Source organism: Lingula anatina, chromosome 9 (assembly GCF_051362555.1).
Source record: "Lingula anatina isolate TDL-2025a chromosome 9, LinAna3.0, whole genome shotgun sequence".
In the NCBI taxonomy this organism is placed as follows: Eukaryota; Metazoa; Brachiopoda; class Lingulata; order Lingulida; family Lingulidae; genus Lingula; species Lingula anatina.
The window spans coordinates 12,910,587-12,931,048 of record NC_141775.1 but is presented as its reverse complement, the minus strand read 5'-3'; the positions used below and the strand labels follow the sequence as shown (position 1 = coordinate 12,931,048).

At 38.5% G+C, this 20,462-nt stretch overlaps 2 protein-coding genes and 1 long non-coding RNA gene across 3 annotated transcripts in view; 2 read left to right on the top strand and 1 right to left on the bottom strand.

Annotated features, from left to right (window-relative positions):
* The first annotated feature begins 247 nt into the window (after positions 1-247).
* LOC106159280 (cytochrome P450 2J6-like) lies at positions 248-10,539 on the top strand. Its single transcript, XM_086995013.1, has 8 exons — positions 248-812; positions 1,579-1,810; positions 2,041-2,146; positions 2,436-2,592; positions 2,882-3,018; positions 3,206-3,302; positions 8,860-9,066; positions 9,776-10,539. Exons 1-8 carry the CDS (start codon positions 428-430, stop codon positions 9,955-9,957), a joined length of 1,503 nt encoding a protein of 500 aa, XP_086851139.1. The 5' UTR covers positions 248-427; the 3' UTR covers positions 9,958-10,539.
* A 454-nt stretch (positions 10,540-10,993) lies between these two features.
* Positions 10,994-20,462, top strand: part of LOC106159172 (cytochrome P450 2J6) — a 10,318-nt gene continuing 849 nt past the window's right edge. Inside the window, exons 1-7 of the mRNA XM_086995011.1 lie at positions 10,994-11,483; positions 17,510-17,741; positions 17,976-18,081; positions 18,369-18,525; positions 18,814-18,950; positions 19,126-19,222; positions 20,029-20,235. Of these exons, the coding sequence (XP_086851137.1) occupies positions 11,099-11,483; positions 17,510-17,741; positions 17,976-18,081; positions 18,369-18,525; positions 18,814-18,950; positions 19,126-19,222; positions 20,029-20,235 (1,321 nt within the window). The 5' untranslated portion in view covers positions 10,994-11,098. The remainder of the gene's footprint in view (positions 11,484-17,509; positions 17,742-17,975; positions 18,082-18,368; positions 18,526-18,813; positions 18,951-19,125; positions 19,223-20,028; positions 20,236-20,462) is intronic.
* Positions 13,771-16,859, bottom strand: LOC106163412 (uncharacterized). The gene is made up of 3 exons (XR_015330999.1): positions 16,609-16,859; positions 15,129-15,221; positions 13,771-14,716 (listed from the first exon to the last, which is right to left on the bottom strand). It is a non-coding gene; the product is annotated as an uncharacterized LOC106163412 (long non-coding RNA).

The window sequence follows — 20,462 nt, the reverse complement described above, 5'->3', positions numbered from 1 at the left end:
TGCTGTATGGGTGGGGAAGAGTCCCCTTCTCTCTTAAGCCAAGCAAGATGGGTTGTACGGGTGAGGAGCAGTCGCCTGCGCTCTCTCCACTTATTTGCTCATTTTCCTCGCTACCCTACCATGATAAGGGACTGAAAGGGGGAGACTGGTGGGGGGGGCGTCACCCTCCGACCCCTGTACACAAACTGTTTTGTTTAGACTTTCAGTGCAACCCCTTTGAGGTTTGCTATGATCATACATGTATGTACACGTGCACACGCTGGCACTACTAGCGGGTTAAATGGAGCATGAATTGGCCTTGAGCCGTGTTGACTTTCAGGGGTTAGGCCGCTATATGTATTGTTACCGTCATACTGTTTCTCACTTTGTGCTGGTATAGAAATTGTAACTTTCAAATATTTTGCGTCATCAACACGCTAAGCTCAATATGGCCAACGCCGTACATGGTGTTATGGAGTTTTTCTCAACTGCTGCTCAGCCGACTGTTTTGATATTCGTAGCAGTGTTGTTGTTAAGTCTGTGGATGCTGTCGTTGAGGAATCCTCGGGTGAAATGGCCGCCCGGACCTGTCTGTTTCCCCGTAGTGGGATGTCTCCCACAGATGATGATCAGCGGTAGGAGAAGACAACCGACAGATCTTCTTCCATGGTATGATACATACGGAGATATCATGCACGTTAAATTTGGTGAACAGCACATGATAATGCTGGGGACTTATGAGCTGATCCAAGAGGCTTTCGTGAAGAACGCAGATACTGTCAGCGCCAGACCTACTTGGATCTATTTCTTAAGACAAATAGTTGGAAAAGACGGTAATTACGAGTTTTTAAATAAATGAATGCAATTATCGTATATGCAAATTCACGTACCTCTACCCCCGGTATATGGTCGCACATTGCTATATCCAGGATTGTGGAAATCGTGTGTGTTTGTACGTGCGCGCGTGTGTGAGGGAAAAAGACCCACGGAGGTAAAAAAAAAAAAGAGGGGTAGGGGGTAAATTGAAAGTTGATCCTCCTGAACTCACCATTCGTATCGAATTCAAATGCTATTTGTTGTTTGGAAAGTTAACCCATGACCTTATGTCTCATATTCACGTATGTAGGTTATGTTAACTTGGGTCTGCCACAAACACAACCGACTTAGTTTTTCACTGTTTAGATTATCTGATAAATCTCCGCTGCTTGATGAGGTTCAGGGTGGTTCGTAAAAAGGGCATTAAATTATCTTAAACATGAACTGTGTAGTAATAGTGCATGTATTTACACACGATCCGTCATCTCTCTCTCTCTCTCTCTCTCTCTCTCTCTCTCTCTGGGCCTTTTAGTATCTTTGTGTACGCCATTACTGTTACTGAGTACATGTAGAAAGCATTAGAAGTAACCCCTATTGGCTGTAGCGCTGGGATAAGTTGAAGGCAGGAGAAAAGGCACAGGTATTTTAGGCGGGTCTTTAAAGAAAAAACGTACATACATGTAGTAAAGACATTTGTACATGTATTTGGAAGTAAAGATATTTAGAAACTTTCTGTAGGAGGTATATACCTATTCGTCTTTTAACACAATGCTTAAACTGCAGGAGCTGGAGTTTTATTTAAATCCGGGAAGGCATGGAAGGAACTGAGGAGATTCACGCTCTCGTCTCTTCGAGATCTCGGCCTCGGAAGAAAAAGTTTACAAGAAAGAATTCAGGATGAGGCAAGATATTTGGTGCAAAACATTGAAAATGAAAATGGAAAGGCTTTCTCTCCCAGAGAAAGGATTGGAAAAGCTGTCAGCAACATTATTTCTATCGTTGTATTTGGAACAAGGTAATTATAGACCACTGTACCCATAACTTTTTTGTACTTGTCATAAAATTAATTGATGGGAATTAAGGGGCTACTCGTAAAAATTCGACGAATTTACATTTAGTCGCTGTTAGCCATCGTATTCATGAAATTGATTTTTCCAAAATACCGCGTACGGACATCTAATTTAGCATCATTAAGCATTTTAGTAAAAATGTAGCATTTTTATTTTATTTTCAAATGACTTTCAGATATGACTATAATGACACCCCAGAAATGCTGCCAGTTCTAGAGGAGGTACTGCGACTTGGCGAAGGGCCAGTCTTACTTACCAACTTGGCACGGTTCATCATGCCGGTAATTTCTTTTAAATTCTATTACCATTATTAGTTCACCCGTTTCTTTTTTAAGCCTTTTACATTTGTACATTCTCCAAAAGCTTTTTCGTAGTATCAATTTCCAAATACTGTATTTTCCATTTGTTCCTCGTGTTATATTTTATAATTATCAGTTTACTAGTACTTACTAAAGGATCAAATTATTCCACTCGCAATTTGAGCAATATGTAGATAAAAAGTGTCAGATGCACGTGTGCGTTTTCCCGGTGGTATGCCATAAAGTATAAGTTTTAATAACTTTTTTTCAGATGAAGAAGATGATCGCCCTTGTGGACAAGCTATATAGTTTGATACGACAAGAAGTCGAAAAACACCGCCAGTCCTTTGATCCAACTGACATCCGGGACTTCATTGACCTCTTCATAAATGTCACACAAGAGGAGGAAGATCCCGAGGTCTACACAGGTACAGTATATGTATATTACTCTTAAAGGACCTGTTCACGTAAAAATCTAACCTTGCATTGATGAAATGCGAATATGGGATTATTATTTGTGTTTGAAAAATTAAACCCAGCAAGTATCAAGTGCTAACTAATCTATAGATCGTGTAAACTTGGACTGATCAATGATGGGCTATCCATATATATACCGGTACATGTACAAACGTGCAAAAAACCAGTATGTGGTTTCACCGAGGTAGCTGTAAAATATATATGAAACACTTTAAGTCATGCAGTGGGCTTAAATTTCAGAATGGAACGTATTTCGCATCATCGTTGATCTCTATTTGGCTGGCACCGACACAACAGCTAATACTTTGAGATGGTCCCTGGTTCATATGGTAAATCATCCGGACGCTCAGAAGAGGGTGCAACAGGAAATTGATCAGGTAACGTCATAAAACTGAGCACGTGAGACTGGTATATTAATAGTTTAGAAGTTGGCTTTTTACATGTATTTTGATTGTGCTGCAACGGTTTTATGCTTGTGAAAAAAACATGTTCCAAAATGAACGTGCTTTTTTATTTAAAAATTTTAATTAAGTGATCGATAAGATTTAATGTGTTTAACTTAAGGTCATAGGTCAAGGTCGTGTTGCCAAGATGGAAGACAAGGCCAGGATGCCATTCACGGAAGCAACCGTACTGGAGGTCTTTCGTTTGTCCACCGTTGGTCAGTAAATTTTAGTCTCAATTTTAGTTAAAAATCGTATTATAACCTTACAGTTCGGAAATAACTACCAACATATGATTCATTTCAAATAACAACAGCCAGGTATATTTTAAAGATCAAATATACCAGTTGGTTTATTAGATCTTAGGATATATATATATATATATAGCATTGGTCAAAAAGGTTGTCCCACCCCCATTTCCATGTACTTTTATTTACAAATGATCACCTAACAGCTGTTAATTGTTAGAAATAGTGCTTTTTATTACGTATACCGTGTCTAACATGATTAATGGTTTAAAAAATACAAAATAGTGGTGAAAATATACATATTTTATACCATTTAGTAAAATTTATAAGAGGTACCCCCTCAAATCGACTGTTTCACTGTGACTTCTAAAGATGTAAAGAAATGTCTATAAAATTGAAAAGACGCCATCAAATGTCACCAAATTCGCACACAATTTGCATTAGGGTGTTCTCATTAAAGATCACGTGCCTAACAGCGTGTGCGTCTACCGCGTACTGCAATTATTTCCTGTAGACGGCGCGACAATTCTGTTTTGTAGGATATTGTCCCATTCTTCTTAAACAGGTTGGGGGAGTTGGCACACGTTTTTATGGGGTTAGTTCTCCTTTGCATTGCACACTCCAATACATGTCACAGTTGATTAGTAAGTTTGATATCAGGGCTCAAAGATGGTGGTTCCATCCTTAGACCATTATGTTTCTTCAATAAACAGTTGCCAGGCGAGAGGTGTGAGCAAGTGTGCAGTCATGATAAAGCCTGGAGTTAACCCCAAAGTCAGTACTTGAAGATGTATCCCATCGATGGTCAAAGTGGGTCCATAGACATGTTAAAAAATGCCTCTTGGAAGGGTGTGTGCAGGATAATATCGCCTGAGGTGTTAGATCAATCCGCATTTGGAGAACATTCCAAGCCCATGGTATTAGTACATTGTTCCTTTTGGAACAAAACGTAACAGGGGCATTTTGATGTAACATTCTCAACAGAAATCTCACTCCATTTGCAAGAGGTGACTTCAGGGATACTACTGGCTTCATTGTGACGACGCACTTGCTCACAGCTCTCGTCTGGCAAACGGTTTGTTGCACAAACACAGGGCTCTGAGGATGGGACAATGCTTTTGAGTCCTGATATTAATCCTGCTGAGCACCTGTGGCATAAATTGGAATGTGCACTGCAGAGGAGAACCAATTCCTAAATAATCTTGACCAATTCCGCCACGCTCTTTAGGATGAATGGGACAATATCCCACATAACAGACTTGTTGCCCATGTTGAAGGCTTGTCGCGCCGTCTACAGGAGATAATTGCAGTACGCGGTAGACGCACACGTTGTTAGGCACGTGATCTTTAATGAGAACACCCTAATGCTAATTGTGTGCGAATTTGGTGACATTTGATGGCGCCTTTTCAATTTTATAGACATTTCTTTACATCTGTAGAAGTCACAGTGAAACAGTCGATTTGAGGGGGTACCTCTTATAAATTTTACTAAATGGTATAAAATGTGTATATTTTCACCACTATTTTGTATTTTTTTAAACCATTAATCATGTTAGACACGGTATCCGTAATAAAAAGCACTATTTCTAACAGTTCATAGCAATGAGGTGATCATTTGTAAATAAAAGTACATGGAAATGGGGTGGGACAACCTTTTTGACCAATGCTATATATATATGATTTAAAATGGAAATTCAACAAAAGAGGACGCGAGTTTGTCCTATTTCCTGTCCCGTTTTTGATAGTGGTTTTCCAGTCACATAGTATATTATAGGATAAGAATTACTACTTCGTGATAGAAATTGACTTCATTGGTTAAAAAATAAGGACCCTTAGGAGACTTCGTAGTATATTACCACTTCATGGGACATTGTATCCAAACATGTTTCAGTTCTGGTTGGATGTGGAAATTAGGCGTAAAGGTCGATATGATGTTTCATTCTAGACCATGATTTCGAGAGTGACGCGTGTATTTGCAATGGGTGTGTGTGTGTGTATGTGTGTGTGTGTGGGGGGGGGGGAAGTAACATTACTCACTCACATGATGGTGCGTATTTTATTTCGTTGGAGTTAAATGAAGCTGTTATTTTCAGATGTTCTCGTAGATACCCGTGAGATTAACTTCTATAATTAATGTACTTTATTTCAAGAGTTCCGGTATAAAGCTAGTTTTTTGTTTTACCCATTTAGTTTTGAGATTTTTTCAGATTTCAGGACGATTCAAAACTGATAATATTTGGACGTTGAATCATGGCGGGTCTAAGGCACTAGATGTATAAGACAAATGAAGAGTATAAATAAACACATTCCTTGCCTTTAAACTAGGGCATAAAACTGACCATGTGTGATTTGATTGACGGCGCAGGTTTATAGATGTGGCTAGTACACAGTAGCAAGAATGTATGTCTTTCCACTGTAGGTTGAGAACTCTACTAGGCAGAGAGTTTTTAATTTTGCTCCACACTAGGTGCACATTAATATCTTTAACAAACCGTCTATTCCATTATTCGTGTTATAGAAGTATCTCTTTTGTAACTATGTCATAAATGTTATGACTTGCAATAACAAGCTGTCAAAATAGGCTTTTCTATTGATATGCAACATAAATGTTTCGAATATACCTCGATCGTTTAAAAAGATTGACCTCCTGGCCTACATACTTAATGAAAACGCTTAAGGTCGGAAAGTCTGAAATCTGAATGACTTGAAACGGTCAACTGTCCAGATAGTTGTTTGGGAGAATGAAATGCTGGGGATTCATAAAACTGGTGTAGAGCCGCATTTTGCAACTGCAACGCATTTTGCAACCAAAGGAAATCGTGAAAACGAATTTTTCAACCGGAACGCATTTTGCAACCAGAATTTTTTCTTATTCAATAAATAGCTAATGTGAAGTTCTATAGAGGTAGAATTGGAATGGGGACAGGGTTGTCTCGGCTAGGTACGGTTATATTGGTCAAACTTTCCCTGTGGTGGACAATTTATTATATACATGCATAATCTATTTAACATTGTTACTTTCTAAAAACCATCATAGTTAGGAACTTGATCCGTCGGGATTAATAAACCTATCATTATAGGGATCTGCTAAGGCTCTTCGGAATTCAATTGTGACTTGGGGTGTGGTCGACCCTGGGGGTGGTCTATTCTAATTTTTACATCGTATTTTATACTAGGAACATGAAACGTGGGTACATACCATTTTGAATGTGGAAGGGCACTTCGGATTTTTTTTTTTTTTGGGGGGGGGGGTGGTTGTGGTCCTGGGGGCGGTTGAGTCTAATTGACATTGTAATTCCTGCTATCTACCCTTAGACCAATAAAGCTGGGAACGTAAGGCTATGGGGATTGAAAAATCTGTCTTTGGGGATGTGTATGGGTACTTCTGGGTTTTTGTGACATTTGGGTGTGGCCGTTCCTGGGGAGGTTGATTTTAAATTTTACATCGTTATTCATGCTTCTACCCTTACGCCATTACAGTTGGGAACATGAAACCTTCCTGGCTGTTAAGTTTACTATTGAGGATATGCATAGGTTTCCGGGAATGTTAGTATGATATTTCAGGTGTGGCTATCCCGGGGGGTGGTTGATTCTATTTTTCACAACTTTATTTCTGCCATCTGTACCCTTAAATTTTAAGGAACATGAAACGGAAATTGATGAACCAGTCATTTTAATGAATGTGCATGGGTCCTTGAGAAATGAAGAGAACAGCAGAAGCACATGCAGAACTAAATGGAGTTCCAGCCATATGCATAAATATAGGTAAGGGAATCCAATTAAAAACTAATTCAAGGCCCCACACACTCGATCAGGAATCCTAGCGTTTAACTGCTCTTGTGTCTTAACACAAAAAAATGTTTATTACCCAAGAGCAGTAATTAACATGTGTGTTTTATGTTAAAGAACAATGGGACTTGGACCCTAGGATTCCTGAGAGTATGGGGTCTTGAATGGGTTTTAATTAAGACCGCCATCAGATTCACACATAGTACTAGCTGGGTCGGTCCAACTCTGCAAGGAATCTTAAGTGCAGTCTATGGAATCAGCTTCATTGCCTGACAAACCACTAATCACCCCACCCCCTAGGGACGGCCACACCCCAAGTCACACTAATGTAGCACACCCATTCACCAAAGACTCATGTTCCTAATTCGAATGGTCTAGGGGGAGATGAAATAAATTACGGTAATATATATATGTGCAATATCCCCAAGGACAGCCACACCCAAGGTCACAAAAAAAAAAAAAAAAAAAAAAAAAAAAAAACTGCCTATGCACACCCCGACATTTTAGTTTCCTCAACCTAAAGACTTATGGGTATATAGCAGAAAATACAATTTAAAGGTAATAATCAACCACCCCTCGGTCACCAAAGTCACCAAAAATCCAAAAGACACGTGCACATTCCTAATGGCAAGTTTAAATATCCCCAACGTCTCGTGTTCCTCACTTTAATGGATAGAGGATGCCAGTAACAACGATATAAAAAATATCCCCCCCCCCCAAGGACTGCAAAGTCCCACTACTAAAGATCTACGGGTAGATAGCAGAAATTACGATGTAAAAATTACAATCAACCACAATTCTGAATAAATATCAATCTACAAGCCTGTTGATCTCGCAGATCAACTACGTTAATTAGGCTGCTAAACAACAAGTAAGCCTACCCCCTCCCTCCTCCGAACGCCGACGTAAATCATTACACTTGCGCGTGTCTTTCCTCATGGAAAAATTAGTCTTTTCAGAGTGGGACGCGACTAGATCAAGATAATTGTAGAGCACAATTATATACACGACCTTCTCTGCTTCTTTTTCAACACTATTATCTATTTATTTATCTTTAATAATTGATTCCTATTTATATATTTATCCATCTTATAATCCAGTAACCTAGGCGTAAATTTTGTTTTCATAGCCTGGTTTACCTGATCCATTAGTTTTATGCATCAAGCGGATCTGGGAAGGGAGGGCCCAGGGGGTCTGGACCCCATTTTTGTCAACGCTGACCACAATCTCCCATAATGTACTGATTTTTAGAAATACTTGATTCTCACCTACATATGCCTGTGTATTTTCAAATAACTCAAAACATGCATCCAATACCACTTAAGAAACCCTATTCAGTCATACAAGTAAATTGAAACGTACAGTTTACCTATTTTGGATAATATTTACAGTACAAAAACGTTCTCTCTCATAGCGTTTGGCCAACAACAGGTACTTTTTAATCATTATCCCATGAAGTCGCAGACAATATCTTATGTGGAGATGAAGTCGCATTTTATCCTATGAAGTCGATTTGACTGAAAAATCAGAGCATTTATCCCATGAAGTGGTAATATACCATGAAGTATCTTAACATACGTACTTTAGTACATGTATGCAGACACTCGTTTAAGAACACTCAGGACAATGGAAATTGATATAATTAATATATATCCCTCCCCCCCCCCACTCCCCCACTACCCCATCAGTCAATTATGCCAGCTTAATATATGATAGCTGTTTTCCTCCATGTCAACAGTTCCGTTAGGTGGGCCCCATGCCACCAGTGAAACAACCAACTTGGCAGGATACACCATTCCCAAGGGAACGATAATAGTGGGAGATTTGTACCGGGTTCTCCACGATAAGAATAACTTCGAAGATCCTTACAAGTTCAAACCAGAAAGATGGCTGGATGGCGACGGTAAAGTGGTCAAGTCGGACAAAATGATAGCGTTTTCTATGGGTATGCTACAGTACATGTGTTCTATTCTTAAATCCATTATATCTCGTAAGTTAAAAAGACAAATAATAATAATAGTAATAATAATGATTATGATTGCACTTATGCATCAACAAGTTGTTAAAACAAATGTCTTAGATCGCATTCACAACGAGTTGAGCCAGGCTTTACAAATCCTGGGGACTAAATATGGTGGACGTACATGAAAGAAAAACCGCCTTATCTTTTAATAGTCTCTCCGTCTCTCACACGCCTCCCCATGTGTCGTCCCAATGGAGCCGAGATTTAATGACTGCCCCCCCCCCCCCCCCCCGCCCCGCAGGGACGACGTGTGGGGAGACGTGTGAGAGGCGGAGAGATTAGGCGGTTTTTCTTTCATGTACGACCGCCATATTTAGTTCCCAGGATTTGTAAAGCCTGGCTCAACTCGTTGTGAATGCGATCTTATATACATGTACATGTAGCCTATATTGTGAATGTAAGCATCATACCTCAACCGACTCTATTACGCAAACCACAGCTATTAAAATGACATAATTAAACTCACTGTAGTAGAAGGTACTTAGTTCGATTCAGATCATGCCACATTCGGACTAAGTAAACCAAGGATAGATTTACATAAAAGTACTAAAGATCTATATTATTTATTTCATTTTTATTTTTCAATTCATTTTAAATGCTCCTGCTTTATTCATTTATTTATTTATTTCAGGACCCCGTATTTGCCTGGGCAAGGGACTGGCGGAAATGGAATCGTTCATTTTCTTCACGACGTTGCTTCAGAATTTTACCTTCAAAGTACCAGAAGGCGAGAAACCACCCGATGGAGTGGAAGGCCTCAACACGTTCACTTTCACGCCGTACCCCTACAACGTGTGCGCTGTTAGACGCTAGAACGGAGATACACTGTCCCTTACTATGAATGTACCGGTTACTACTTGTACATGGACAACATTATCTGTATAAATACATCAGATAATCCGAGTCTGACACGTGACTGTCAGACTGACGGTATCTAAACTAAAATACTTCGTTTAGTCTCGAAATGGTTTCCGTGCCTTTCCTCTTGGCAATAATGTTTTTCATGTATCGCTATAAAGAACGTCGTGCAGTTGTTTGAGTGTCTAAAGTATACAGGGCCGTAGCCTGAGCAAAATGCAGCTGCCCCCCCTGCCCCCCCGGAGGCTACGGCCCTGGTATACATTGATAGATTCGTGTTTTGAAAACCGTAGATACATGCATTGAGGCGGATGAAGATCCTTTTCTGCAATAAGCCTGAAAGGATTATTCTTCTAATGAGGCGGGGAAAGTTTGATCGCTCCAAGAACTGTACACGTCACAAGTAATAGTGCTCATGCCAACTACAGAGGTATACAGTGTACAGAGGTATACAGTGTATATACGTATGAGTATCGTATGTAAAACTGATTATACGCTTTTTTCAGCGTATGAGAATAAACGTATAGCTATAAACAGCGCATGAGTTTGTTTTTGAAGCTTATCAAAACATTTCATCTCCCCCGCGTATGAAAGGATGTATACAACGAAGGCCGAACGCACCCTTTGCGTTTGGACGTCCTTGTTTGGGTAATTTTCCTCACACGTTTGAGTGCGACAGTACCTTTTAATACATCGACCCAGTTTTTGACTTTTAACTGCAGGCAGACATGACACAGCTAGGTTTCTGGTTGAATGTTGATATACACTGTACATGTGTACTCCCAGTGACAGTAGTGAAGGCCTGAAAAACTTTGCCACTATTATTCCCTTTAATTATGCCGTACCTACCACACAAAGCAAGGTGTGCTGTATGGGTGGGGAAGAGTCCCCTTTTCTGATCATACAAATGTGTACACGTGCACACGCTGGCGCTACTATCGGGTTAAATGGCGCATGAATTGACCTTGAGCCGTGTTGACTTTCAGGGGTTATACCGCTATATATATATCACTACCGTCATACTGGTTCTCACATTGCGCTGGTGTAGAAATTGTAACTTTCAAATATTTTGCGTCATCAACACGCTAAGCTCAAAATGGCCAACGCCGTACAGGGTATTATGGAGTTTTTCTCAACTGCTGCTCAGCCGACTGTTTTGATATTCGTAGCAGTGTTGTTGTTAAGTCTGTGGATGCTGTCGTCGAGGAATCCTCGGGTGAACTGGCCGCCCGGACCTGTTTGTTTCCCCGTGGTGGGATGTCTCCCACAGATGATGATCAGCGGTAGGAGAAGACAACCTACGGATCTTCTTCCATGGTACGATACATACGGAGATATCATGCACGTTAAATTTGGTGAACAGCACATGATAATGCTGGGGACTTATGAGCTGATCCAAGAGGCTTTCATGAAGAACGCAGATACTGTCAGCGCTAGGCCTACTTGGATATATTTCATAAGGGAAATAGTTGGAAAAGACGGTAATTTCGAGTTTTTTTAAATTAATAAATGCAATTATCGTATATGCAAGTTCACGTACATGAACAAAACTAATAGAAATATAAGGACATACTATAAAAATAAATTTCAATCTTGTTAATAATATGTATATAGGAAAGACAGTTTGAAGCCTAATAAATATTACATGTACAAGTAGTGTTTTATTTGATCTTTAATAAATTCATAAATTCATTTATTAAACTCTACGTAAATTCAATCAATTCATAGCTACAATGTACACGAAAATTGCTGTCATCACCGAATCTTTTTGGTAAAGCGACTTTTAAAAATCACTGTTGGCAAGTTCTTATACTTAAAATCTCCGTATCAGAGTAGAGTGATCAAAGTAGAGTGAAGCCACCGCGCATTAAAGGTCAATTAACGCTTGGACGAACACTTAATTGCGACCACGCTCACCTTCGCTCTTTATCTCAGCGAGCTAGGGTTAGGCTTTTTTGTTAGCAGAAAGTTTGTCACGATAATTGCCCGACGGGCAGGGTATGGAACTATTGTTAACAGAAACCAAACAGCGTATGGATGACAATGTTATTTCCATAGTTACCGAGCCAGGCCGTCCGTACAACCCGCAGCGACCCGGAGGGTAAGTAAGGGGAGATTCCGGCGGCACTGTACCTCTATATGGTCGCACATTGTGTGTGTGTGTGTGTGGGGGGGGGGGGGGGGGGGGGAAGGGGAGTGGGGTAAGCAAAGACACAAGGAGGGAGAAGACGGAGAGAGGGCCGGGGGGGGGGGGGGGGGGAGGAACTGAATATTTTCTTCCTGAAATCGCCAATCTTATCGAATTCAAATGCCATATTTTGTTTGAAAAGTTTACCCATGACCCTATATCTCATATTCACGTATGTAGGTTATGTAAACTTTTCACTATGTAGGCCTAGATTATCTGATTAATCTCCACTGCTTGATGATGTTCAGGGTGGTTCGTGAAAAGGGCCTTAAATTATCTTAAGGCTGTCTTACAACCCGTCGTGCGTGCTTAGAGGTCGGCGTCCTAGGAGTTCTTGTCAGGCGTAGCGTTGTCGCAGGATGAAAATTAAATCGCAGCGGACGTAAGTAGTAAATACTTTATGAGTAGGTGTTTCGTGCTCTAAACGTGGGGCCCGCAAGTGGTCTGTACACCTTTTTGGAAGTAGGAAGAAGTACGGAGCACGTACGATCTGTAGGCCTACTTGTGTCGCACACAGTGAGTGAGATAATCGTACGTGTATTGCGAGTGAAGCGTACGTGTTGCGGGTGTCGATCAATTTTATTCAACTGTCAACGATATATAACATCAACTGGTAACATCAGCTGGTTCTGTGTATCGTCTTGTATCAGTTACATCAAGTTTCATCTACTTAAATCAACTTACATCAACTTTCAACTGGAAACAACGTGAAACTCGTTGCGAGAATGTCTAAAAAAGTTAACATGGCACGTGCTGGGCAAAAACTAAAAACCATCAACACCGATACTACAATTATGCTACTTGTCAGTTACAGTACGTTTTCGGAAATCGTACTTACGAAGTAAGAGAAACCAAGGAGTTATAACAGAAGGAGATTACACGCAAGCCTCTCTGTTGTTCGATGTCTGTTACGGTGGGCGGAGCTAGCTACGGGGGGGCCTCCTGTCTCAATGTTTCGTCTGGGTCGCTCTCCTCCGCTTGGAGATTGATTTTATATGCGTTATTTCGCGTTAGAATTCGAGATCAGTAGTGTCAAAGCGGCGCTGTATGCTGACGATTTTTTTCACAGGTAGTTATTTGGACGATGTGCTGGGAGGGAACGATATCATAGAAAGCGATTATAAGGTGGTGACTGAGGATGGTCGCCATGAGTTTTTTTTGAGTCGGTGATAGATGGCTTTTCTTTTGCACAACACAGTGAAAAATCACCAAGGATAAGTCAAAAGAAAACGTCCCAACTGTGGTTTGTGAAAATGACATTCAAGTGAACTCTGTCCTCACTGCCAAAGGGCATAATATTAATACATAAACGTTTGGACCCCCTGCCCTTTGGCCCCATAAACATATATATTGAGACAGTGCCTAAGCTTTGTGACTGGTTTTAAATTTCTTTAAGTATTTTTTTCTCTCACTCGGTATAATTTTAATATCATAATGCATTAAAGTGAAATTTTAATCAAAGGTTGAGGCAATGCCACGACATGTCAGTTTACTAAATACTCGTTACAAGTTTCTTTATCTTGGAAATCTCCCTTTTTATTTTCTAACACTTCTTATTTGTCGGTAAACAAGTGCACAGTGCTAAACATTAAGAGTAATTTTTATTCATTCATAAATATATTTACGTACAAAATATATCAGAAATTTTAGTATTAACTGAGCTCTTTAAAGTGAAACAAATAAAGATGAGAATTTTGAATTTCAAACTATTATTTACTATATTAACTTAAAATATCTTTTAAGTCAACTCTATACTCAAGCATCATGATAGTAGCATCTGTGAGTAAAACCATTTTATTACATCAATAGAAGAACAAAAACAAAATTTTAAACATAAGCAGTAATTAATGAAGTCATAAGAATGATTAAGTTGCTACAGTTTTCCAGTTTTATGCAGTCTATGATGGAATTTTTTTCAACCGTGCAAATAGAAATAATTACATTCTTTTTTATCTGACTTGCTGATACCAGTCTGTGCCAGATACTATTCCACTCACAGGCCAGCAAGGTCTGAGAATCTAATGGGCTGAATGAAAAAAAACCTAGAAGATAAAGTGGCTAATTCTTACAAATAGGATAAAAAACATGGGATTTTCAAAAGGTTATTATAAATCTGACAACACCTAGTAAGGACATTTATAAAATGAACTGGAGTACATGTTACAGCTGAAAAAATTAACTGGGCCAGTAAGTGACTGGTTTAAAGAAATTTCACTGAAACAGTCCAAATTTTACTGGCAATCAAGTAGACTTTTATACCATGGCACTCAACATATTATATATAGGTTTTGAATTTTTTTCCATGTGACAGTAACATAAAATTTATGTCAACTTTTGAAATGTATAGAGTCAGTTAGGTGACTGAAAATATTTTAAAATGTCATGAAGGAGCACTATTAATTTAATGCAATCTCTGTTGGCCAGTCTTATCCAGTTTCTTCTCCAAAAAGGACAACTCAAGTGAGAATTTCTTCAGGGCCTTTTCTTCTGCCTGCCAATGCCATGCCACTCAGAAAAGAGAGAAACCTGTAGGTTAGAAAAAAAAAAAAAAAAACATAATAATAGCATTATGAACTACTAGTATCCATGTAGACATTATGGAATTACGCAGTGAAGTTTAATGTGTCTTGTTATGACTTGACTGAAATAATGTTCACCACATAAATGAACAATTTACAACTAAATTTATGTAGAATATCAAGATTCATGATCACAAGCTGATAACCCCAAGAAATTGAAAGAAATTGTACTTATTACAAGAAATTATTTAAATCTGCCCTGGTTCCTACTCTTCTGACAGGACAAAAAGGGGATTTCAGAGAGGCTGGTTGCTAAAAGGAAAATGCCCAAGGTTGTCGTATTTTGAAAAAAATTAAAAAGGGTACTGTTGTTAGTGAATGTTTAATGCATCTTAGGCATTATGACAAAAGTAACTTACCCCAGACACGCTGACTTCCTTTTTTCATTGACATTTTTAAATTTTTTCCAGCCTGACCATAATTCATATATTCAATGCAGCCTTCTCCCATATCTATAATAGAAGAAAAAAAACTTGAGTAGTGTTAAGATATGCATGTAAAATTCATTATCAATTTTGAGAGAATTTCTGTTTCAACACTACAAGATGAAATATTTACTTTCAAGTAATGAATAAACCTTAACAGAGTTCTATTCTTTTGTAACCACCAAGGCAAAGCTTCTTTCTTAAAATGAACTGAAACATCCAAGCTTGCCACCTAACATGCCAAAGTAGTGAAGTATAATTAAAGTAGAGAAGCAAGTACTCCTTAATTATAGAGGTGTCTTACACACCTTGACTCAAAGGGAGATGTGTAGTGAGATAACAGGTAAAGTAATTGGTGGAGCCTACAGCCTTAAGACTTTAAATTCAGAAGCACCAGGATTCATGTGTGTTCTTTTTTCATAGGTTTAATATGAATTAAAACATATATATGTAAAAAGAAGACTAAATAAGTTTAAAATAACTATACCAAAGACACTGTGAAGTCAAACTTCCCGTTAGACCGCCATGATGGAAAATGCTGAGTGGAGGCAAAACTTTTCCAGTCAAAATAACTGAGCACCTTGCTTTAACAACAAAGTTACCACTCCAAAGCCACCCACCATGGTGAGAAGAAAAATGATGACCAACTGTTATGATAAGTCTTCTTAGTTTTAAACACGAAAAAGGTAAAGGCAAAAATGGTACATTTACCCATAACACTAAAGTAAAAAATTGGTATTCTGAACAAAACAGGTTATTTTTTTCAAGAAATATTGGAGCAATACCCATGCAATATATACCAAGCCACGACCAAGATGTTCAAGAATCTAAATACACCAAAATCTTTTATAATCACGCATTTGAAAAGTGCAAAAAACGTTCAGGCTTTTGGCCGTAACAAGCGTAACACTTTTTGATCTGGACTGGTGAAAATTGTCCCTTGTCGTATTCAAGCTAGACCACATGTAAAATCGAAAAGAACAACAATACTGCTCAAGAAAATGTATTGCACACACACCAATTAGTTAAATTTTATGACTGTCATGTGACACAAGTATCAAAAAGTAGGAGGAAAATGTCCTTTGGAGTTATTTGTTTTCGAAACATAAACAAGATGGCGGCTTATGCATCTGCTTGTTATTCGGCTACTGAAAGTGCACCTAAGTTTTATTCTATGCTTTTGCCACAAATAACTAAACAATTGCAACTGTATAAAGACCAAACTTTCTTCATCTGATACTATATTTATAAGCACTTGTTATGAGTGGGAAATATTTTTCGTGCAATATTTATTCTCCACACACCACCTCGCGAGATCGACGTGGAGCTGGACACTTACACAGTGAGACCCCAAGCCATAAAAGTTGCAATTTATCTTCATATTTCGAGTAGTTATGCATTTAAAAGCACTTACCTGTTTTTTGATAACCTTATCCAACGTTATATCCTCTGCACTCTGTAATTCTCTCATTTTAAGAAACTTTTGACTGCGTTTCTGTTTGTGTCCTCTCCAAACGACAGACGAAGGCACCTATTCTGACAAACGAGATTTAAACGAGAGTAACAGAAAGCGTAACAGAGATAGGAACCCATTGTTCTCTGGGTTCTATTCATTTCGACCAATGAGAGACCGTAATACGGGTTCCGCCCCCACGCGTGTAATCTCCTTCTGTTATAACTCCTTGGAGAAACGTAAGAGAAATGTAATGGGCACGGAAGTGGTAAGCACGACTCTCGTGCGTCAAATAGGTGGAACGCACGGATAATCAAAATGATATAAAATGGAGCACCGAGTCTCTTCATCATTCACTGTACTCTTTACTTTTGTCTTGCGTGCTAGGAGCGTGCTCCAGGAGTTTTAATTGTCGCAGACAGGTCGTAGCGAAAAACTGGCCGGCCAGTTTTCGGGCTGCGTGCTTTGCGTCGTGTTTGCGTCCACCAAAAAAAGGACGTTCCACGTGCGTGTATCTTATTACTTGGCCTTTTTTTGCACGCAAACCGCTCGTAGAAGCACGCATGACCGGTTGTAAGAGTAGCTTTAAACATGGACTACATGTATGTAGTACTCTTTCTCTCTCTTTCTCTCTCTGAGCCTCTGGTATCTTTGTGTACGCTATTACTTTTAGAAAGCATTAGAAGTAACTTCTGTAGCGATGGGATAAGTTGAAGGCAGTGGAAAAGACAGTTATGAAAAGATGTACATACATGAAGGCTTAGTAAAGACTTCTGTACATGTGGAAGGTTAAAGAATATTTAGAAACTTACTATAGGAGGTATATAACTATACGTCTTTTAACACAATAATTAAACTGCAGGAGCTGGAGTCATTTTAAAAACCGGGCACGCATGGAAGGAACTGAGGAGATTCACGCTCTCGTCTCTTCGAGATCTCGGCCTCGGAAGAAAAAGTTTACAAGAAAGAATTCAGGATGAGGCTCGATACTTGGTACAAAACATTGAAGATGAAAATGGAAAGGCTTTCTCTCCCAGGGACAGGATCGGAAAAGCTGTCAGCAACATTATTTCTATCGTTGTATTTGGAACAAGGTAATCGAAGACCTCTGTACCCATACCTTTTTTGTACATGTCATAGATTTATTTAATGGGAATCAAGGGTCTACTCGTAAAAATGCGACGAATTTACATATAGTCGCTGTCAGCCATCGTATTCATGAAATAGATTTTTCCAAAATACCGCGTACGGATATCTTATTTAGCATCATTTTAAAAGCATTTTAGTAAAAATGTAGAATTTTTATTTTATTTTCAAATGACATTCAGATATGACTATAATGACACCCCAGAAATGCTGCCAGTTTTAGAGGAGGCACTGCGACTTGGCGAAGGGCCACTCTCCCTTACCAACTTGGCACGGTTCATCATGCCGGTAATTTCTTTTAAATTTTATTACCATTATTCTATCATCCGTTTCTTTTTTTCAGCCTGCCTACATTTGTACATTCTCCAACGGCTTTTTTCATAGTATTTATTTCCAAATATTTTCTATTTGTTCATCGTGTCATATTTTATAATTATCAATCTACTAGTACTTACTAAATGATCAAATTATTCCATTCGCAATTTGAGCAATTTGCAGATAATAAGTGTCAGATGCTCGTGTGCGTATTCCGGGTAGTATGTCATAAAGTATAAGTTTTAATAACTTTTTTTCAGATGAAGAAGATTATGTCCCTTGTGGACAAGCTATATAGTTTGATACGACAAGAAGTCGAAAAACACCGCCAGTCCTTTGATCCAAAAGACATCCGGGACTTCATTGACCTCTTCATAAAGGTTACCCAGGAGGAGGAAGATCCCGAGGTCTACACAGGTATAGTATATGTATATTACTCTAAAAGGATCTGTTCACGTAAAAATCTAACTTTGCATTGATGAAATGTGAATACGGGATTATTATTTGTCTTTGAAACATTTAGTCCAGCAAGTATCGAATGCTAACTAATCTATAGATCGTGTAACTTGTACTGATCAATAATGGGCTATCCATATATATACCGGTTCATGTACAAACGTGCAAACAGCCAGTATGTGGTTTTACCGAGGTAGCTGTAAAATATATATGAAACACTTTCAGTCATGCAATGGGCTTACATTTCAGAATGGAACGTATTTCGCATCATCGTTGATCTCTATTTGGCTGGCACCGACACAACAGCTAATACTTTGAGATGGTCCCTGGTTCATATGGTAAATCATCCGGACGCTCAGAAGAGGGTGCAACAGGAAATTGATCAGGTAACGTCATAAAACTGAGCACGTGAGACTGGTATATTAATAGTTTAGAAGTTGGCTTTTTACATGTATTTTGATTGTGCTGCAACGGTTTTATGCTTGTTCCAAAATGAACGTGTTTTTTTATTTAAAAAGTATTAATTAAGTGATCGATAAGATTTAATGTGTTTAACTTAAGGTCATAGGTCAAGGTCGTGTTGCCAAGATGGAGGACAAGGCCAGGATGCCATTCACGGAAGCAACCGTACTGGAGGTCTTTCGTTTGTCCACCGTTGGTCAGTAAATTTTAGTCTTAATTTTAGTTAAAAATCGTATTACTATTATATCCTTACAGATCGGAAATTAACTACCAACAAATGATTTATTTCAAACAACAACAGCCAGGTAAAGGCCTATCTAAGATCAAATATACCAGTTGGTTTATTAGATCTTAGGATATATATATATTAAAAGTAAAAACGTTTTTCCTGTATGAGTAATATTATATATAATAAAAAGAAAAAAAGAACAGCAACTTTTTTTGCCCCGACCGGTTTCTTTCTTTCTTCTGGGGGTATAAGTGTCGGTATCCATAATCACTACAGCACTGCCTTTGTCTGCTTCTTTGATGATTATGTCATTGTCATTTCTGAGTATATTTAGAGTTTTCCATTGTTCTTTATTGAAATTTCCTTTTCCAGGTTGAGTTTTAATCTGATATACCCCCTGATATACCACACTTATACCCCCTGAAGAAAGAAAGAAACCGGTCGGGGCAAAAAAAGTTGCTGTTCTTTTTTTCTTTTTATTATATATATATATATATATATATATATATATATATATATATATATATATATATATATGATTTAAAATGGAAATTCAAGAAAAGAGGACGCGAATTTGTCCTATTTCCTGTCACGTTTTTGATAGTGGTTTTCCAGTCACATGATATACATGTACATACTTCAGCACATGTATGCAGACTCTCGTTTTAAGAACACTCTTTTTTCCTTCACTTTCTTTACTAACATCCCTATATTCAAATAAATCATTTAATCTAATATATATTTTTATTCTTTTTTCTCTTCCATGTCATCAGTCCCTCTTGGAGTGCCCCATGCCACCAGTGAAACAACCAACTTGGCAGGATACACCATTCCCAAGGGAACGGTGATACTGGGAGATTTGTACCGGGTTCTCCACGATGAGAATAACTTCGAAGATCCTTACAAGTTCAAACCAGAAAGATGGCTGGATGTCGACGGTAAAGTGGTCAAGTCGGACAAACTGATACCATTTTCTATGGGTATGCTACAGTACATGTGTTCTATTCTTTAATCCATTATATTTCATAAGTTAAAAAGACAAATAATAATAATAGTAATAATTATGATTATAATTGCACTTATGCATCAACATGTTGTTAAAATAAATGTCTTATATATATTGTGAATGTAAACATCATACCTCAACCGACTCTATTACGCAAACCACAGCTATTAAAATGACAAAATTAAACTCACTGTAGTAGAA